Genomic DNA, 21,371 nt, shown 5'->3' with positions numbered 1-21,371 from the left:
CTCTGACACATGAAAAGCCAAACAGATCCATTTCCCCAGTGAGGCTGAATCGTGTGTCTGTAACTGGTGCTACAGGCACCAGATGGAGATGAAGGACAAACACAAACCGTCATGCTGGAGCTTTTATCGAGGACTAGCTGCGCACATTCCAGCTCATAATGAGGAAAAGCTTTCACAGGAGGCCTAGCTGAATGGCACAGTGTACTGGGGCTGAACACTACTCAGAGAGTGCATTACTCCAAATAGTCTGAAAATCTCAAACTGAATCTCTTGTTGGGAACAAGACTGGGAGCACTTGCAAAAGGACATCATGGAAAAAGGGGAAAAAACTAAACACTTTTGGAATTGCACTGAGAAATGTATGTACATGACATGTGAAAAATGATTGTACACTGCACTTTCCAAATAAAAATAAAACATTGGCAAAAAAAATAAACGATACAAATCCTGATGATTTTGTTAATGATTTCTGGACATAATAGATAATTATACAGAACAGAGGAAATGTAATAAATGGAGTAATTTACAGTAGATCACGATGACGCAGAATAGAATGGAACAGAACAGATGGAACAGAATAGAACAGAATGGAACAAGACAGATAGGAATCTCATACTTCATTGAAGTGCACGTCCTGCATGCCTACGTCTTCCATCATGGCCGCCTCCTCGTCGATGTTGGGCGTGATGACACGGAAGGATGAGCAGCCTTGTCTGAACATACCTGCAGTACCACACAACACAGGCACACAAATGTGTTAGTATGATGTTGGACTGGACAAAAGATGCTACTGAAATAAAACATAACAGGCCAGCTACAGTAAATACTGTATGACGCTACACTTAGTTTGGTTTGTTGGTAAAGAAAGAAAAGAAAGAAAGAAAGAAGAAGAGAAAAAATACAGGGGCTGTTACTGTATCTGAGGCATGCAGTGTTTTTTTTAACACTGAAACCACCAGACGACCCTTGGACCAGTGTACAGATGGCACTGGAGATGATGCAGGCAAGAGTGTGTGTGTGTGTGTGTGTGTGTGTGTGTGTGTGTGTGTGTGTGTGTGTGTGTGTGTGTGTGTGTGTGTGTGTGTGTGTGTGTGTGTGTGTGTGTGTGTGTGTGTGTGTGTGTGTGTGTGTGTGTGTGTGTGTGCGCTTTGGATAAATGGTACTCTAGAAATGCAGACCATTTACCAACTACTCTGAATTTAACTGTACAGGAGTTGTGTTTACCCGTCAACATGTCTGGGTTTATATAAACAAAAAAAGAAACAAAAAAACAGTGGCTGAGTGCAAAGAGAAGATGCAATGTGAGTACCCTGGTACAGTAGCTTGATCAAACAAATAGGCATCAATCTAAATGGCTCCCTATGTTTGAATCCAGCCCATCTCTCTCTGTCTTCTTTATTAAAACCTGTATTCTTTTATACGAATAACAAACTCATTAAGCTTCAATTATTAAGCCGTTTTATGGAGATAACAAACACATGAACTCTGTAAACATGATTAATGATTTTTCCAGTTACTCATTACTCTGCTTATTATTAAGGGAGCCATAAAACAAACTATTGGAGCAGTGATCAAGGGCTTGCCAGGTGCTTTAGATTGTACTGCCACCTGTGTGTGTGTGTGTGTGTGTGTGTGTGTGTGTGTGTGTGTGTGTGTGTGTGTGTGTGTGTGTGTGTGTGTGTCTCTCTCTCTCACACACACACACACACACACACACACACACATTGGTGGTCTCCATTTTAGTTTAGCAAAACTGTGCACGATGCAATATGCCAGTGTCATGAAAGCAGAATTCATTTAAATGTATTTACTATGTACGTTGCAACTTTTCCATTTACTCACAATTTGCCCTGTGTGTGGACTCTGCTAAAGTGATTTTGTCATTCTATTGAGACAGACAGTAGGATAGCTCAGAGGGAGACCATGTACAGTAGGGGAGGCACAGGGTGGGTTTGATTGTCTGGGGGGGTGGGGTTGATATCTGCTATTGATATCCCCCTACCTCTGGTCATTAATTTTTATGGATATGTTTTATCTCTGCATCTGGTCAGACTGAATTAAATACATGCATTCCCTTTTGGGTTTGATATTTTGTGTTTGATAATATAAAAATGTAATTAAGAATGCATGTTTGCCACATTAAGCCTGGTGTCCCTATTTATAACATGTAACATTAATCAAAATATATATCTACAACGCTTCACATCGCTTGCAGATTTTTCTATTCCTGGAAAGTTAGCATGCTATAATGGAAGCCATTGTTATTGCGTTAATAAAAATCTAAATAAAAAATGGGAAATCTTGTATGAAAAAAATAAATCTGCCTAATGATGATGTCACTGGTAGGCGGGTTTCTGAAGTGTCAACAGCCCTTCTATGAGACACAGACCGAGTAGAAAAAAATTGCACCATTTTATCATGAGTATTGTGACGAGTATGTGAGGACCAATTATATTAAGATGAAAATGGTTGAAGTCGTCCTTTAAGTGGTTCCGAAAATGCAGGCATTAATGTTCTTTGTCATTGACAGAGGGGCACGTATTCAACTCAAACTCACCTTTCCTCCACAGGTACTCCGCCACGAGCGCAGCGACATGCACATAGCACATGGCCGCCTGCCAAGAAAACAGACAGCCACAGGTCAGACAGGATGAAAACACTTGGCAAAACAAAGACTGACGTGCCATTTTATCTTGATTGTTTGTTTGAGAAAGAATGCTGCATCTCTTGTCATTGAAAAGTAGTGTTCACTGTACATTTTTAACCACTTAAACCATATATACTTAGTTGACCGGGGTCCCCCCGTGCTCTATACTTTGTCCGCTCCTTTTCCCCCGGAAAATAGAAAGCTCACAATGCGTTGTGTTGCAATGCATTTTGAGCATGTACTGTAGATCTGCTATTTTTTTGCAGAGAATTTGCCTCAGTCATGCCAACATGAACACTGATGCCAGGGTTCATGTTGTTAAAATAAATGAAATCCAAATGAAGGCAATCAACTGACAAGTCCCATTTCTCTTAGGAACAAAGTCTAAATAAAAAACAACAAAGACTATAATTCCAGCCATTCTTGCTTGGCTGAAGATTATAGACTTTCATGTTTTCATTCTAGACTTTATTCCTAATACTACTCTACATGCACCACCCCTTCAATAGCATCCTGATGGCAAATAAAATTGAAATAACACTAGATTGTTTTGGATGGTGAAATCAAATATCCCATAATATCTTCAATGAAATCATGAAGAACCAATGCTGTAATTACTGCATAAACTCCTGTCTGTTTATCTGTTCTGTAAATAAAATAATTCAAGAATAGATGGTTGGATTTTCATTCAACTTGGTGAGAAAGATTAGTAGGATGCCCCAAAGGGATGTTTAACATTTTGTCATATCAGGAACAGGGAGACATAGAACAACAGATGCTGGTGTGGACAAGTGTTACACACCAAGGAGCGTTTAAATCCATGCATGTGAACAAAAAATCAATGGAGTTCATGTCCGCCACCCACCTCAGACAGGTCTCCGTTCTTGTTGTGGATGCGCGCCATGCTGTCCAGCCAGGTTTTGCGGAGCTCGGGGGTGCTGGTGTAGGACTTTGCCAGGCTGTACTGCAGGTCCACCAGCATCTCCGGGTCGTTCTCGTGCTCCTTCATCTGCTCCGTGGCCATCAGCACCGTCCGGATGCGCTTCATCAGGTCCTTCACGTCCGACGGGAACGCCGTGTGCTGCAGTTAGAGAGGTGAGAATAGCCGTGGTCATGTAATAATGACACCTCTGGTCATGTATCTTCCCTGTATAATTGGTAGGGTGTGCCGATACACTAATTTCACCAAACGATACGATACGATATTTGGCTCACAACTTCGATACGATACGCACTTTTTTTATTATGAAAATATATGAGGGAGGAAAAAAGTAAATGCAAACAAATAATTCTGTTTTTGCATTATTCAGACATGCAAACTTGTAGCTTTTCAGCTACAATAGCCGTTTTCAATCCAAATAGGGCAATAGTGTGACACCTGACCCGAAAAAAACGACAACATGTTGTCACCCTTTTCACCTCGGGGCTGTTTGCATGCCTGATTATAATGATTGTAAAAAAATATATATATATATATATATATATATATATTTTTTGTTTTTTTTTCAAAACGATATTTTTTTCCCCCAAAACGATACATATCGTCACGAAAACGTATCGCGATATATCGTGGGACGATATATCGGCACACCCCTAATAATTGGGGATATGTAAATTGCTGCAGATATGCTAATGAGGATGTTTCTGACAATCAGGCATCTACTCTCATACTTTGATGTTCTTGTCGCTGTTGGCACAGTTGTTGATGATGGACAGAGACTGCTGGAAGCGGGTCCCTCCGATGCCGATGACATCGGCGATCAGCTGACTGACGGCAATCACCACCTGGATGGGGGACGGGGACACACAGAATGAATGCTGTGCACTGATGTGCAAGACAGCATATACAGACATACCTTCAGACATAACTGCATGCACCTGCACTTTCATTTAGTCACTCCCACACACACAAATATACAGTACATCAATTTCTCAATTATTATTGCTCATGAAAACCCATACACTCACACACCTGCAGGTGCGTGCGTACGAAGGACTTGCGTCCGGTGTAGTCAAAGTTGCTCTTCATGAGGAAGTAGAGGAGGTGTGCGGCGTCGCTGCGGATGGAGCTCAGTTTGGAGTTGCAGCACTTGAGGATCTCGTAGCACAGCGAGGCACACATGTCCGCCCGGCCGTCAAAGAACGTACAGCCGAACTAGAGGATGGATCAGAGGTTTGAGGAATAGGAGCTTGTTATGGATTGTTAACCACATGAACCCTCGCATCCCAATTCTGGGCATGTCACATGTCACCGATCACGTTGTGAGCTTGTAGGTTGGCTATTTTTGCTATTTGATATACAATTAAGTATGTAGGGTTTAAAGGAGTAGTTCACCCAAATAATTACTTATTTTCTATCAATTACACACCCCATGAAGCCTTATTTTTTGTCGATTCCTAAGCCAATAATTTGATGACCGGTGGAGTCTCCGGTTCATGGGACATGTCCCCTGATGGGATTCTGTGCCTCTTATATGTTGTATATTTTAGAGATGGATAAAACAGTGTATCCACATTCTATCACCCTCACCTTGTAGATGAAGGTCCTGAGAGAGGTGAAGACCTGTTTGAGGGCAGCCTCTGACTGAGGGATCTGCAGGAAACACAGGTGAACCTGGAACACTTTCTTCATCAGGGGGTTGTGGCCCAGGTCTGAACTCAGCTGGGTCTGAGGTCACAGCAAGCACACACACATGGCGCCCGCATGCACACGCACACACACACACACACACACACACACACACACACACACACACACACACACACACACACACACACACACACACACACACACACACACACACCACACACACACACGCAAGTTTAGAACACATTTTGATTTAAAAGAAATACAGAATCAGGAGCAGAGCTGTACACCACAGCCAAACATAGACATCAAACATCAACATGATATGAAAGTGCAGGTCAATAGTTTGATACACAAATCACATTTAGTGTTGTTTCGTGATGCAAAACTCCAGTCCTGTGGATGCAGACTGCTGTTAACCTTCTACTAGTAGTTAATTGCATTCACCTGTTGTCCCAGGTCTAAATAAGTTCCTGATTAAACTGCTAGAATGAAACTCTTATCGGTATTTTAGGTCCACAGGCCGAGAGATGGGGACCCCTGTTGGAGTGTATTAGGTCTGTTCTTCCTACCTTGAAGCCTGTGATGAAGGTGCTGAGTGTGTCCAGCACAGTCAGACAGACCTCTGTAGCCACGTTGGCCTCCAGCAGAGACTGACTGCTAACGTCCGCATCCGTGTGGGAATACACTGATCAGAAAACACAAACACAAGGACTGTGTCAATGATAACTGATAATATGATCAAGAGAGCTTGTTAAAAACATCACTGCATTCAACTTCCTTTCCAATTTCTTTCTCTGGTCATCTGATTCAGTTCAATGAAGATGATAAAAACTGATAGGTTACTACAACACCCTTGGCACTTAATAATAATAACTTATTTTATTATTAAGTAAGTAAGTAAGTAAGCCTTGTCGAGCCATGCAGGAGCATAACTCCTGTTTCTGTGGCGTGAGGCGGCTTGATGTTCGTTTTTTTTGTGTGCGTTCTTCCAACTAGAACGGTCTTACTGTTGTTTAAGGTGTGAGTTCTTACTGTTGTTAAAGGTGTGCGCGTTCTCCAGCGTGCCGAGCTGCTGCAGACGTGCGTGCAGGATCCCCGCCCTGTTACGAGACACGGGCAGAGTCAGAGACTTCCTGTCTGCGACTGCGACCACAGGGCCCATCCCCTCCTGACTCCTGTTGGGCAAAGAAGAGCGGAGAACACCGTCATTGGCGAGTGTCCGTCAAACAACTCTTTACAGGACATGGTGGTTTAATGAACAAAAACAAAAACACAATGAATAAATGAACCCTTTTTGGAACAACACAATGCTTCATTTACAAAATGATCATGTGCTTAATCATAATTATCTACAAGGCAATACGGTGGATGGTTTGTGCCAAGATGAAGATCCCTATAGTGTAGAGTTTACTGTTACGTACTGGTGGATTAATGGAACGCAACACAAATAAGCCAAACATTGCATACAGCAGACCAGCGAGTGACTGGGAACACATACTGTACAAGGCACTGCAACTCAACTCCAGTTTCTTTGCAACGTTGTACGACGGCATCGCTGGCCTAGAATACCCTATCTATAAGCTCACGAAGCGTCGCATCTGTGACGTACGTGTTGTGAGCTTATAGATCGGCTATATTCAGGGTGCGACACTGGCGTACGACCAAGTATAAATCAGGCTTAAGGACTAACTGACGGCAGGCATGTGTGTACAGTACACCGGTAGAGCCCCGTGGTTTTTCCTTAGCTGTAGCGGGAAACTGTCTTGGCCATTAGGAGGGAAAGGAAATGGCAGCATCATGCACAGCTCAAGTAAGAAAGAGACAGAGAGAGAGAGGCAGAGAGCTCTTACCCATGCAGGAGGGGCCCCAGGGCCCAGCGGTATTAACCACACAACAGCAGCGTTACAGCCAATAAAACACAAGAACAAGGGGTTAAAATAAATAAGAGGGGTTGAGTGTGTGTGTGTGTGTGTGTGTGTGTGTGTGTGTGTGTGTGTGTGTGTGTGTGTGTGTGTGTGTGTGTGTGTGTGTGTGTGTGTGTGTGTGTGTGTGTGTGTGTGTGTAAATCTATGAGGACTGTGTGAGTGCTGTTTGTTGTCATGTCGCTTTAGGTTGGCAACAGAATTAGTTTTTGTTATCGACTGATGAATCAGCGGTTCAATAGGACGACTCTGACTTTCACCTCAGCAGGTCAAAGTTCACTGTACCTTGCGATGAATCTCTTCCCCATGTATCTGAACTGATGCAGACACACCCTGCAAGACAAACGCATCACAAACCATTTTGGTTTTATTGGTTGTGTACTGTATGCACGTTCATAGGCATACAAGGAATTTGACATGGCTGTTCTCTAACTACAGCACGTTCACACAAAAACAGTTACGTCAATGAGATTATTGATCATTTCCATAACAACCAAAGACACTAGCGTGTTCAGATTAAACACAGGAGGAGGACACACTATTAGATCTACATTATGAAAATAGCTCCTTCATACATCATTCTGCCAGGTTTGAATGTACATCTACTATTAGTCTGACCTCGACTGTAGATTGGGACACTTACTCCACTAATGTGAAGAAGTCCATTAATTCCGAGGGAGTCGCTTTGTTCCAGTACGTGAACAAGGCCTCTGGGGGACAAAGAAAGACATGATAATAACGTTAAGGCTAAGTAACAGCTTCATCACCAAATTAATTTCATATAAGCCATTGATGTCAAGCCTGCAAGGTCTCTTGAGCGGGGACAGTGGATAAGCAAATTATGAGACACATTACAAAAGGAAATGGATAAGCTTCTCTTCAGTGGTGGAAAAAGTACTCACATTTTTTACTTAAGTAAGTAAGTAAGTAAGTATCAATACTGCAATGTAGAAACGCTCTGTTACAAGCAAAAGTCCGGAATTCAAAATTGACTTGAGTAAAAGTACAAAAGTAGTGGTATCAAAATGTACTTAAAGTACAAAAAGTAGAAAGTACTCATTATGCAGAATGTCCAATTTCACAAGTTGGAAATACTCCAGTAAAGTAAAAGTACCTCCAAATTGTACTTGAGTAAATGTACTTAGTTACTTTCGAACCACTGCTTCTTATTAATAGAAAAGACGGATGACGTCTTTGTACATAGAGTGAGACTGGCCATCCTACCCTCTGACATGCTCTTGAGGACGTGCAGAAAGCACATGAGCAGGTTCTTGATCTCATCGCGGTCCAGTTTGTCGCAGCGCAGCAGAGTACTGCCAAGAGCTGACGCACACTGGTTCTGATGAATGGAGAGAGCAGGGGGAGGGGGAGAGAGAGAGAGAGAGAGAGAAACTAGTTCAATCAATGCACGTCAGAGTCACAAAAACATGCATTTGAAAGATAAATTAAAATGCCACTGCAAAGACCAATCTTCAGATATATGAAATGTGAAGTATTTTTCTGTGGGCAGAAGAGGGATGAAAAAGCATTCATTCTTTGTGACTGTAATGACATCAGTGCAGGGTTTCAAGAAACAGGATTTGTCATTTTCACGTCCGTCACATCCCGAAAGTACTTAGAGAGCACGGCACACATTCCCTGACATGGGACACTCTGGAGAAGAGACTTTGGGACCAAGTGTGTATTGTAAAGAGATCTGCAAACTACAGTATGCATGTCAGAAAGAAACATAACTTATGATCAAAACAAAAATAAAATAAGAAAAACTGTCTAGACAAAGCAGTCATGGTAAATCAATCTCATTCAACGTTTCAACGTATTTTCCAATGTGGCCTGTAAGTTACTGCAGGGCAGGCTGAAACCAGCAACTAAAAGATGCGTTGTTGTTGTTTCACCAAGTCCCGCGATAAAGTAGTTAAAATACCACTGTCAGTACATGTCATCGTCTATCCACAGTGTTTTCCATTTATCTTACATAAATACAGACCATTTTCCTGTTAATGGCTCAATTTTTCTCGAGCACCGGATCATCTCTGCAAGATGATTTTCATACCGTTCTGCAATGAATGGAATCCAATGGCTTCCTGGAAAAGCAATCAAACCACGGTATGTTTTGGAAAATGTTTGCCAGCAATGTCAAGTATACTGTTAGTCATAGTCAGTGGACTAAGCCAGTGGTTTTCAACCCTTTTCATATCAAGGTCCATTATTTATTTCGCATTTGAGCCACGGACCACCATTTGATGAGATTTAGCCTCTCAGATCCAAGACTTCCAATATTTTGTTATCGTTTGATAAGATGTTGTCCACAATTCCACGCTATATTGATGTGGTGCTAGAGATAACAGGCCAACGTTGATCAAAATAACAATTATTTAATTATGTAATGCAGATGTTTAACAATAATTTACCAAATGAACCAAATGGACCCATAAGGGTCCATTTGGTTCATTTGGTAAATTATTATTATAGTTTCATTTTACGCTCAAGAGTTAAAAATCTATAAGGGTCCATGTGGTTACCAACTCCACTGGTAGACCACTGGTAGTCCCCGGACCACTGGTTGAGAAGTGAGAACCACTGGACTAAACATACCAGACCACCGCTATGGTACTTTAAATATACAGTAACTGTAATTAACACTGTCCATAGTAGTTTGCTGAACTCTTTACAATTCCCAACAAGGTGTGGTGCTGGTGGGGGGGGGGGGGGGGGTTCAAACAGAATACTTGGATGGGGACATCTTCCAGGTTGTTTGCCTCCGCCCCTAGGGGCTGCTTGGCTGTGGCTGCCTCCTCTGTGGCGGTCTCACTGTCACTCTCCAGGTGCAGGGCGGGCAGCGGGTGGGAGGAGAGGAGAGAGAAGTCCATGGTGAAGCGCTTGGCAGCGCGGCGGCCAAGACGCAGAGAACGCCCCGGAGGCTCCAGGGGGAGAATGGGCACATTGACAGAGTGCCTCCTGGCAAACCTCTCCCTCTGCTGCAGTCAGGACGGTTCAAGACCAAGGAGGGTTAAGGGGGGACACCAGGAGCGATGAGGAGGGAGTCAGAGGAAGGGTTGGACACCCAAGGGGTGCAGTAAATGACAAGATGTCACAGGATAGAAGCTGGTATGGCAAGTGTGCATCCATCGTAGCGATAGTTCAGGTAGGCACGGAAGGCAAGAGGTGTACATTGCTAGCTCACTCTCTCCGGACCCCCCCCCCCATTCATTCACTAACAAGTTAATTCATTCATACACTCACAAGCCAGTCTGTCTCTCCACGTTCAACCTCACTTCATTCTCATTCTCTACAAGTTAACTCACACACGCCCTCATTCCCTCACTGCAACTCAGGCGGTCCTTTTAAGCAGTCCAACATTCACTGTTCGTACAGCTGTCAGCATTCAAATTCCCTCCACCTCCCCGGCCTCCTCCCTGTGGCATTTAGTTATTATGTTAATGGATGATTCTGTGATGGTACTGTGATTCTATGGATTGTACGATGATGTGGTATCTTAACTCATGCAATTGAAAGGTTCAATGTTATGTTCATGTAATAACCGTATCTTATGCTCTGCTCCGGGGGTTTGTGATCTCAGATTCTGTGTCATGCTTGCGCAGGTAATCTGTAGTATCACAGGAGCAGAGTCACACCACCAAACTAAATGCAATATCATTGCAATAAATGGTAAATGGTTAATCCTGAGCTGAAGTGTCTAACTGAAATTGGAAATATGTACCCAACTTGATTCACCTGCACAAACACTGTACATAGAACACCTTTTGTCAAGATACCAGAGAGTCAGAACATAATACAACAATCAATTCATCTTATATCGTACTTTTTCATAATTTGTGGGGAGTTTAGCCGTTTAGTTGTTTGCTTTTGTGTGTCATTTGACTTTGTTTTCTTTTGTAAATATTCTAATAAAAACAACAGAATACAAACAACAAAAAATAAGGGAACTCCATCCGTATCTTCATACGTAGACATGAACAAAGTCACTCATCCATTAATTTATCCTTGCACGCACGCACGCACGCACAGATTGACATTTTAGATAGACTTCTGAGGTGTTTGTGTCCATCTACCTTCTCCAGGGAGTTGGTCTTGTCGCTGCTCTTGTCCAGCAGGCTGTTTCCAGAGTCGGTGGAGATCAGGGAACCTCTGGAGTCAGCATGGTGGACAGCACTCATGTTGGGGGTGGATGTGTGAGGGGAGGCTGTGGCAACAGATATAACACAATCAAAATATCAAAAATAGCAGATCCACAAGTTCACTGTGAGCTTGTAGGGTTAGGGTTAGGGTTAGGGTTAGGGTTAGGGTTAGCCAAAATAGCCAAAGTATAAAATAGGGTTAAAGAGGTTAAAATGATTGTGATGCTACGTTAACAAATGTTGCTGGGGACCCCCTGGTACCCCCCCAAAGACCCTTGGGGTCCCCAGACTCCACTTTGAAAATCACTGACCTAAATACAGGAGTCACCCAGATGAAAACGATGTGCAAGAATGCGTAGGCGCATTTTTAACCCTTGCTAGGCATTAGCCATACAAATATAATCTTTTTACATTTCCACAACAAGAGTACCTTGGTCACTGTCTTTTCACCTAAGCCTTATCATGGGGCGGCCATAGCTGAGTGGTTAGTGAGCCCGCCTAGGGAGCCAGAGGCCCTGGTTGCCCCAGGTTCGATTCTAGGCCAGGCCAGCATATGTGTCGATGAAATGATATTTGTCCCTGAGCAAGACTCTTAACCCCTAATTGCTCACAGGTTCTCATTGGAAACAAGACCGCAAGGACTTTCATGTACGACCTGTTAAAAGGAATTATCCTCATCAGCCCTGAATTTTACTCATCTTGCAAAAAGACTCCTCTAGATAGTTTTCTGTGCAAATATATTTACGCTCCTTTTTTGTAGGGTTAGGGTTAGTTTACTTACACACTGTAGGGTTCCTTACACAGTACTCTCACATTCTTAGTGAAAGGTCTTAAAGGAAGAAGCGTGTGTTTTACCTGTTCCAGAGATGACCCCAAACACGTCCTTATGGAGAGCATTTTCAACACAGCTTGGCTTCTGAGGAGTTGACATGGAGTTAGGCAGCAGAGAGTCTTCTCTAGAGTTCTAGTAACACAAAGCAAAGATATAAATATAAGGCGAACCCCACATCCAACAGAAACACCAGGCTGGATGCTATTCGGCATTCAGCCACTAGATGTCAGCCTTACTCTGTTGTTGCTGATGAGGGCGGCTGACTCCTTAACGTTGAGTCTGTAGACGTTGTCCAGAAGCAGTCCAAACAGAGGGAGGTAGAGAGTGGCGAGTCTGGCCTGCTGGTTCTGCAGTGACAAACACACTTTACTCCAACCAGTGACAATTACTGAACGGGCTCATTGTACTTTTTCTACTGTATAGAATAACTGTATGCTCAACATGTGGAGCAGAGGTTGATTGAGGTCACCAAGTTCCCAAAGAGAGAACTACTGGATGTCCTCAAGACCAGTGGTTCACATTCGAACTGGGGACCCCCCACTCTGACAAGCACGTGGAATGTAGGAGTTGAGGCATTACATTTAGTTTGACTCGGTTCAAAATAAAAAAATCCATAAAGTGTCCCTTCACTGTCATCTGGGGACCCCCCAAAATCATGTGGAGACCTTCCAGGGGGTCCCAACCCACAGGTTGAGAACCACTGCTCAAGACCACTGGAACTGAGCCTATTATGACATGCCCAGAATAGGGTCGCTAGGGTTCAAGTGTCTGTAGAGGGGGTGAAGGGTCGACCCACCTTGGCGGCGTAGCGATCATCAAACGTGTGTTTGATCATCAGACTCTTCAGCACCTGGGTGGCAATCTGACGGATGTCCCGGAACTCCTGCAGAGCCCCGCCCACCTCTCTCAGCAGCAGCCCAACCAGGAAGTGGTTGCGACAGAAGTCGTCCGTCAGAGAGTAGTCCAGCTGAAGGTCTGCAGTAGGGGTGCGACAGTTAATTGAACTAATAACAGATCTATAAGCTCACAATTTGGCTATTGTATTGTATATAAGTGCGACATCTCCGCAGGCCAAGTGGGGATTCAATCTGGACTGAGCGGTAGATGTCCGGGTTCGAATCATGGGTAGGAAAACAGCTTCAAAAGGATCCCTGGTTAATAAGCTTTACTGTATATGCCTTAATACATTATAATTGCCCTCTATAACAAAAAAATATACATATTGAAAACACCATCAATATCTAATTTATTTTAGAAATAGTTCATCTTTTACTCAAGTAGGAAACAACGTCGCAAGTTGATGATGTCATGTGTGGTCCAGCCCAATGGAATGTATGGAATGCATGTGCTAATAAAAACATATTTAAAATATTGTTATGATAATCATATTAACCATAGGAAGGATTAAGTTGTTTTTCAGTTAGCACATGCATTCCATACATTCCATAGGACTATTTCTAAAATAAATAATATTTAAGGTGTTTTTAATTTTAGGGCAATTATATGTATTAAAGCATATAAGGCTTATTACCCAGGGATCCTACTTTGGAAGATATCATGTATTAAATATAATGCTGTGATGAAAGTCTATCTCAAAATACATGAGCCTGTTGTGGCTATAAATATAAAATATTGCTTCTGACATGTTTTGCTTTGTGTCTTTTGAAGTGCTGCCACTAGCATGCTTGCTTTCTATGGAATTTTTCCAGGTAGATGAAAGAGACACATAATAGTTTACCTTGGAATCTCTGTATTCTGCCTTTCCCAAAGGGCATGGGTAGGTTGAGAGGGACGTAGTGCTCGTGGTTGCACACCACGCGTAGGAACTCAAACTTAAACTCATACAGCGTCTGTTGGGAAGACAGAACGAAAAGAAAGTAGATAATGATGTAACGCTTTGGTGGACGCTTAAATCTAACCAACAATACCATAGTTAGGGGCGGCCATAGCTGAGTGGTTAGTGAGCCCGCCTAGGGAGCCAGAGGGCCTGGTTGCCCAAGGTTCGATTCCAGGCCAGGCCAACATATGTGTCGATGAAATGAAATTTGTCCCTGACCAAGACTCTTAACCCCTAATTGCTCACAGGTTCTCATTGGAAACAAGACCGCCATGACTTTCATGAACAACCTGTTAAAAGGAATTATCCTTATCCTAGTTGAACGTCAATTGCAGCATCCTCTCTAATGTACTGTAGCAGCATAGGGAAATACAACTGATACCCAACTCAAGTGCCATGTTCTGCTAAAGGAATTCGAACCCCCAATCCCTTACAGGGAATTAGTGCCATGCTCAACCTGTTGAGCTCTATATGACTACAACTTAAAGAAATGTTGACACTTTTGTAGATAGAAAGGACCAGATGTAGAAGCATGTTAACCTTGGGGTCTCCGGGTATGAAGCAGTTCATGTAGTTGTTGATCTGTTTGAACACGAAGCCTCGGTCCATGAGGGTAAAACAGCGCTGTGTGAACACATACAACAAATATCAGAACCATAATAGGGATGAATTAACGTTCATTTGAATTAATTCTATAAGATGAAAATGGCAATGTTAATGGATGAGTATCTACACTGACCGTATGGGTGTGTTCATATCACAGTGCTCTGAAATCAGCGGATCAGTTAACTAACTAACTCCCATGTACTGTATATGAGTGAATTTGCAACCATTAATGTTTTCTGATGGACTCAAAGACAAAATGTATACAGTTAGTTATCAGGATAGCTGAGTGTAAATGTGTCCACCACTGTGCTTCCAGATTTCAAAAAAAAAAAAAAACACATGGTGGTGCCTTGCAGGCAAGAATGCGACGGAAGCAAACCTTGATGAAAACTGCCAGACTGTGGTTGGCGTTGCGAGCCGCGTCCAGGTTGTCCTTATACTTCTGTGTGATGTGTGGCATCAGCATGTTAACCAAGGTCTCCACCGCATGGTAGAACGACACAGAGAAACGCTGGTTCCTGGATAGCTGCAGGGAAAAGAGAGGAAAGAATTAATGCTGGAGGAGAGGAGAGGAGAGGAGAGGAGAGGAGAGGAGAGGAGAGGAGAGGAGAGGAGAGGAGAGGAGTCAAATCAAATCAAGCCCTACCTTGACCTTTCCACTCTCAATCAGGTGCTGAGCCATGGACTTCATCAGAGCTTCAAAGAAATACCACGAGTACTGCAACACAAGCACACAACCACACAGTTACCCCAACAATGGTCTTAAATGACACATTCATTACAGTATAATAAAAAAAACACACCCTGTGTGAAGGAAGCGGTGCCTTTGGGGCAGGGCTTAAGTAATTACAGTTCGTCCCTATTGGTGGTTTTAGTCCATGTACAAAATTTGTACTCCGTAGCATGCTGCGAACTTGAGTTATGGCTGTTTAAAGGCCAGCCAATGGGAAGACAGAGGGGGCGGGGCTTCAGCAATTCATGCTCGTCCCTACTGGTTGTCTAAGTCCACATACCAAATTTGGACTTGGTGGCATGCTGCAAACTGGAGTTATAGCTGTTTAAAATCCCATGCTCATACGGGCAGACGGACATAACATACGCTGGGGGTCCCTGGACCCCTCTTTGATAACCAGTGGCACGTGTGGCCAATGAGAGGAGAGATGGCATAGGCAATCTCCAAGTCCGTGTGTGTGTGTGTGTGTGTGTGTGTGTGTGTGTGTGTGTGTGTGTGTGCGTGTGTTTGTATGTGTTGCTTCTTTGCCGTGCTCATCACGTGCTCATACGGACATAACATACGGACGGACGCTGAAACGGACAAAGTCAAATGCAGAGCAGTTGGCACCGCTAAAAATACAGCTACAGCTATAACCCATTCAATACGGCCACGCATCTGTGTCATTTTAGATTTTAGCTACCATTATTTTATACTTTGGCTATTAAAAAATAACAGATATACAAGCTCATAGTGTGGCACTGAGTGTCGCGCAATGATGAGCTTGTAGATCTGCTTTTTTAGCGGTGCCAACCGCTCTACGTTTGACTCTGTCTGCGTGTCCGTTTGTTTGAGCACGGGCCATTTGTTTGAGCACGGGATGAGCACGGCAAAGAAGCAAACAGCTATAACTTCAGTTTGCAGCATGCCACCAAGTCCAAATTTGGTATGTGGACTTAGACCACCAATAGGGACGAGCATGAATTGATGACGTTATCAAAGAGGGGTCCAGGGACCCCCAGCGCCCGTATGAGCACGGGATTTTAAACAGCTATAACTCCAGTTTGCAGCATGCCACCAAGTCCACATTTGGTATGTGGACTTAGACCACCAATAGGGACCAGCATGAATTGCTGAAGCCCCGCCCCCTCTGTCTTCCCATTGGCTGGCCTTCAAACAGCCATAACTCAAGTTCGCAGCATGCTATGGAGTACAAATTTTGTACATGGACTAAAGCCAGCAATAGGGACTAACTGTCATTACTTAAGCCCCGCCCCCTCTGTCTGCCCATTGGCTGGGCTTTAAACAGCCATCATTCCAGTTTGCAGCATGCTACCAAGTACAAATTTGGTAAGTGGACTCAGACCACCAATAGGGACGAACTGAAATGAGTTAAGGCCCGCCCCAAAGGCACCGCTTCCTTCACACACGGTGTGATTTTTTTTATTATTGTGAAATTTTGTGCAAATCTTTTAATATATATTTTGAAAGCGAACATTTGAAACTCAAATCTTTGCTTCTGGGGGTCCCTGGAACTATATATTTTGAGATGGGGTCGGCGGCCAAATACATATCATTTTGGGGGTCCTTGACATGAAAAGGTTTGAGCCCCACTGATATAGCAACATACGTTTGTCAGAAACCATTATGATTTAGAAGGCATGCATTCCCGGATTGAATGGGTTAATCTACAGTAGAACTCGACATTACCTTCAGAAGCTTGTTGCTAGTGAGGAAGTCTGTGGATGGTTTGAGTATAGCTGTCATCGCTTTAGCCAGCTCCTCATGAACTGTCTTAACACTGGTGGAAGAGTAGGGCTCTGGCTTGAAAACAAACTGTGAGCAGAGAAAACCATATATACAGTGGGTACACAAATATGAAAACTATGCACTCTCTCCCACACACAAACCTATATTTAGCATTCAGTGATGACACAAGCATTTTCCTTCCATATAAATGTTTCCTTTGTAGTAAATGTATTTATGTTTGTTCATATGTTTGTGTATCATCGGACTAAAATAAAGATGTCACACCTTGACATAGGATCTCAGATAGTGTTCCAGTCCTTCTTCATGGCACTGTGCTACAACATGAACCATCACCCTGAATAGAGAGAGAGAGACATTTTTGATACATGTTTAAACATGTTTTACATGGTAAAACTTCAGATTATTTTTTAAATAATAACAAATAAATAATTATGAAACAGTATTTAAGAAACATGCAACAAGAAGAGAAACTACACAGTAAAATGTGTATTAAGAAAAGTTACTAGAAATCACCCTAATTAAGTGACTAGAAGGACATTTTTGCCACTAGTCTGAACCCTGGACACACCTTCCTTGCTAAATCAACAGCAGTGGCTCAGGAGATAGAGCTGCCGTCTTAGTTGGAACTGTGAAGTTGTCGGTTCGATGCCTTACTCCTCCTGCCTGCGTGTCAAAATGTCCTTGAGCAGGACACCAAACCCCTAACTGCTCCTGATGAGCAGGTTGGGACCTTGCATTGGTTTGCTCTACCGTCGGGCGTGTGAATCGGTGAACATAATGCACATTGTAAACACCTTTGAAGAAAGGCGCTGCTACAGTATATGAATGCAGCGTTTACCATTTCACTCAAGATTTGACAGTGTATTCACTAGAAAGCGACACGGAAGACGAGGAATTTCAGTATTCACCAGGACAAGAAAGCAACCAGTGAGGCGATAAAGAAAGCCACACAGTCATATTCTACGGCAATAAAACCTCATTAAAAGCTGTCCTACAGAGCTTCAAAGCCTTGCCAGTGTGCAGAATGGACACACAAAGCACACACATGGTGTGTGTTAGCGTTAGGTGAGAATGTCTACCGTGTCGTTTGAAGCGTGGCAGGTTAACGAGATGTGAGGAGGGACTATAGGATGGCTTTCAAGTGAGAACAGGATAAAAGGCGTATTCTGACAAGATTTTTTGGCACATCAATAGCAAACCAAATGTGGAATCCTCAGTACTGACTGCAGTAGCAGCAGACTGCAACAAAAACATAGTGTTGTACAATAACGTAGCTTTGCACTATTGACCAGGTATGTATGTCACAGTTGTGTGGGATAAGCATGTGTGTGTGTGTGTGTGTGTGTGTGTGTGTGTGTGTATGTGTGTGTGTGTGTGTGTGTGTGTGTGTGTGTGTGTGTGTGTGTGTGTGTGTGTGTGTGTGTGTGTGTGTGTGTGTGTGTGTGTTGCATTTCTGTATTAGAAATCTGCATGTGTGTGTGTGTGTGTGTGTGTGTGTGTGTGTGTGTGTGTGTGTGTGTGTGTGTGTGTGTGTGTGTGTGTGTGTGTGTGTGTGTGTGTGCACATCTGCATGCATGCACAAGAGAGCATGCATTACAGTATGAGTGTTTGTGAGTGTATGACTTTGTACAGAATGTGCAAGGGTGGGATCATGCACGTGTCATGCGTGCATTTGTGCGTGCATGTGTGTGCATAACTGCGTATGTGTGTGGGTGTATTTGGCGTGCCTGGTGACGTTGACAGCCACGTCCTCATGCGTGGCTCTGGTCAGCACACGGAACAGCTGGTTGAGGATGGTGGGCAGGAAGTTGACCATCACATGACCCTCCATGGCATGCAGGCTCTGGACAGAGAAGAGTGAAGACAGGAGGACAGGAAAGAGAGAATGAAAGACAGAAAGGTGTCATATTTGCCTCACTGACAGCGAAATGGAGACAGATGCATTGACGGCACATGAACAGAACAGCTGTATGTGTACAGCTACACGCTGTACACATGGGACATAACACGGTACCTTCAGGTATTTCACCAGCTCTCCCTCAGAAGCCTGCTCTGAACTCTCCATACTCTGACAGTGATGGAAGAAGTTATGTAGGTGCTGATCCTGAAAGACACAGAACACAGTAATAGAAGGATGAGAAACGTGCGTGTTTGTTTGTGTGTGTGTGTGTGTGTGTGTGTGTGTGTGTGTGTGTGTGTGTGTGTGCGTGTGCGTGTGCGCGTGCGTGTGTGTGTGTGTGTGCTAGGGGTGTGCCGATATATCGTCCCGCGATATATCGCGATATGTTTTCGTAAAGATATGTATCGTTTTGTGGGGAAAAAATATGTTTTTGAAAAAATAATAATAATAATAATAATTTCCCAATAATAATAATGCAAAAATAGAAGTATTTGTTTGCATTTGCTGCCCCCCCCAATTATTTTCATAAGCTTTTTTTCCCCCACATATATTTTCATAATAAAAAGAAGTGCCATATATCATATCATATATATATCGTATTGTATCAATATCGTATCGATGTCGTGAGCCCAATATCGTATCGTTTCGTGAAATTAGTGTATCGGCACACCCATAGTGTGTGTGCGTGTGTGTGTGTGTGTGTATGTGTGCGTGCGTGTGTGTGTTATAGTAGTGTTCTGTTTATTAGAATATTGCGTGGTTTGGTCTACATGCCAAACATAATGACGCACATGTAAACACAAGAGACCAGTCAGAAATGTAATGCCCTGGTGTGCACTGGTGTTGCGCACCGGATATAAGCGCTCTAGACATAATATCCAAAGCGCTCCTCCGCTCAAAAACATACATGTAGTGAGGACACAACCCCTGAATCAGGCATAAGGGAGTGTGGGTGTTTTTGTGTGGTTAGATATTTCCAATTTTCAATACTTTTACTTCTACTCCACTACATCTCAGGGGCAAATGTTGTATTTGTACTCCATTACAATATTTCAAATTATTTTGATTATTATTACAAAACATACATTAACACATCACTTCAGTGCTATACTGTATATTCTTCGGCTATTTGAAAATAGCCGATCTACAAGCTCACAATGCGTCGTGATGCGATGCCTTGTGAGCTTGTAGATCGCCTATTTGCAAAATTGTTAAACATTTTGAAAACGTGTGAAATGGGACATTCTACTTTTGGTAATTTAATTACATTTTGATGCCAATACTGTGCTTTTACTCAAGTACATTTTGAAAACTGGACTTTTACTTGAAATACTATCTACATTTCTGTATTGATACCACTTCCACCACTATTTACAATTGACAATTTAGGCATTTAGCAGACGCTCTTTATCCAGATACGACTTACAGTAATCAAGGCAGACAGACAGACAGACAGACAGACAGACAAAAGAAAGCCAAATACCTGAGTATAGACTGTGGACACAAGGTGAGTGGAGACTTTAAACAGGGTCTTCCCTCCGTCTACCCACTTGACCTCCGGGCCCGAGTGCTGAAATGACAAATGAACAGAAAATGTATAATCAATTATTACACTACATATTTAATAGAAAAATACACTGTTGTCGCTCAATAATTGTCGCTGTTGGGCGGAAACTGTATGTCCAAAACCTTACTTGTCAGGAAAAGCAGATCTACAAGCTTGTACTTGTACTACTACTTTTGTGGGACACTATCATACAAAGAATAAAATTGGGCATTTATTTGTGAAAGAAACATAAAAAGGTGAAATATGGACATACAAGGTTTCTGTCTAACAGTGACCATATGCTACTACCCTGCACTTTCAACATACAGTAATAAGTCATATTCATTTCTGCCAACAGTGAGCCCTCTTTGGTCTCACCTTCACAAGGCCGTCATGGTTGCTGAGGTATCCAGGGGGCAGGTTGGAGGCCACGGACATCTGCTGTTCATTCATGATGACCCGACCGTCTTTCAGCAGAGGTAGCCATGCTGATCCAACTGTGGGCAGAAATGTAGACCTCACAATGTACTATAGAATGATGAACAACGCCTTCAGAGAAGCTGACTTAGATGTAAGAGGGACAGTCGAGAGTGTGTGTGTGTGTGTGTGTGTGTGTGTGTGTGTGTGTGTGTGTGTGTGTGTGTGTGTGTGTGTGTGTGTGTGTGTGTGTGTGTGTGTGTGTGTGTGTGTGTGTGCGCGTGTGCGCTTGCGTGCGTTTGAGGGGGTCAGTCAAAGCAATTATCACATGGCAAACTCCCATCACAGACATTTCATTGAAGAAGGCCAACAAGCAGTGTTTAGGGTGAATGTGTAACAGAAAAGAAAAGAGCGTAGTCAATATTCCTGAATATGTGTTGAAACCAATGATGG

The 21,371-nt window shown here is 43.0% G+C and overlaps 1 protein-coding gene across 3 annotated transcripts in view; it reads right to left on the bottom strand.

Annotated features, from left to right (window-relative positions):
* Positions 1–21,371, bottom strand: part of LOC311040910 (dedicator of cytokinesis protein 9-like) — a 98,360-nt gene that overhangs the window by 14,511 nt on the left and 62,478 nt on the right. For all 3 annotated transcript variants that reach the window (XM_084051325.1, XM_084051327.1, XM_084051326.1), the window contains exons 20-44: positions 20,880–20,998; positions 20,439–20,525; positions 19,070–19,159; positions 18,783–18,898; positions 17,320–17,389; positions 16,996–17,121; positions 15,220–15,291; positions 14,953–15,099; positions 14,508–14,591; positions 13,869–13,980; positions 12,927–13,105; positions 12,367–12,477; positions 12,154–12,262; positions 11,233–11,363; positions 8,384–8,498; positions 7,803–7,869; positions 7,445–7,492; positions 6,270–6,412; positions 5,807–5,922; positions 5,178–5,315; positions 4,620–4,802; positions 4,319–4,432; positions 3,513–3,728; positions 2,558–2,615; positions 617–723 (exon numbers count right to left, since the gene is read on the bottom strand). In XM_084051325.1, the coding sequence (XP_083907451.1) occupies positions 617–723; positions 2,558–2,615; positions 3,513–3,728; positions 4,319–4,432; positions 4,620–4,802; positions 5,178–5,315; positions 5,807–5,922; positions 6,270–6,412; positions 7,445–7,492; positions 7,803–7,869; positions 8,384–8,498; positions 11,233–11,363; positions 12,154–12,262; positions 12,367–12,477; positions 12,927–13,105; positions 13,869–13,980; positions 14,508–14,591; positions 14,953–15,099; positions 15,220–15,291; positions 16,996–17,121; positions 17,320–17,389; positions 18,783–18,898; positions 19,070–19,159; positions 20,439–20,525; positions 20,880–20,998 (2,858 nt within the window). The remainder of the gene's footprint in view (positions 1–616; positions 724–2,557; positions 2,616–3,512; positions 3,729–4,318; positions 4,433–4,619; positions 4,803–5,177; positions 5,316–5,806; positions 5,923–6,269; positions 6,413–7,444; positions 7,493–7,802; positions 7,870–8,383; positions 8,499–11,232; positions 11,364–12,153; positions 12,263–12,366; positions 12,478–12,926; positions 13,106–13,868; positions 13,981–14,507; positions 14,592–14,952; positions 15,100–15,219; positions 15,292–16,995; positions 17,122–17,319; positions 17,390–18,782; positions 18,899–19,069; positions 19,160–20,438; positions 20,526–20,879; positions 20,999–21,371) is intronic.

The sequence above is a fragment of the Gymnoscopelus microlampas genome (genome assembly GCF_963454915.1).
Source record: "Gymnoscopelus microlampas genome assembly, chromosome: 24".
Taxonomy (NCBI): Eukaryota; Metazoa; Chordata; class Actinopteri; order Myctophiformes; family Myctophidae; genus Gymnoscopelus; species Gymnoscopelus microlampas.
This window is presented reverse-complemented; position numbering and strand designations above follow the sequence as displayed.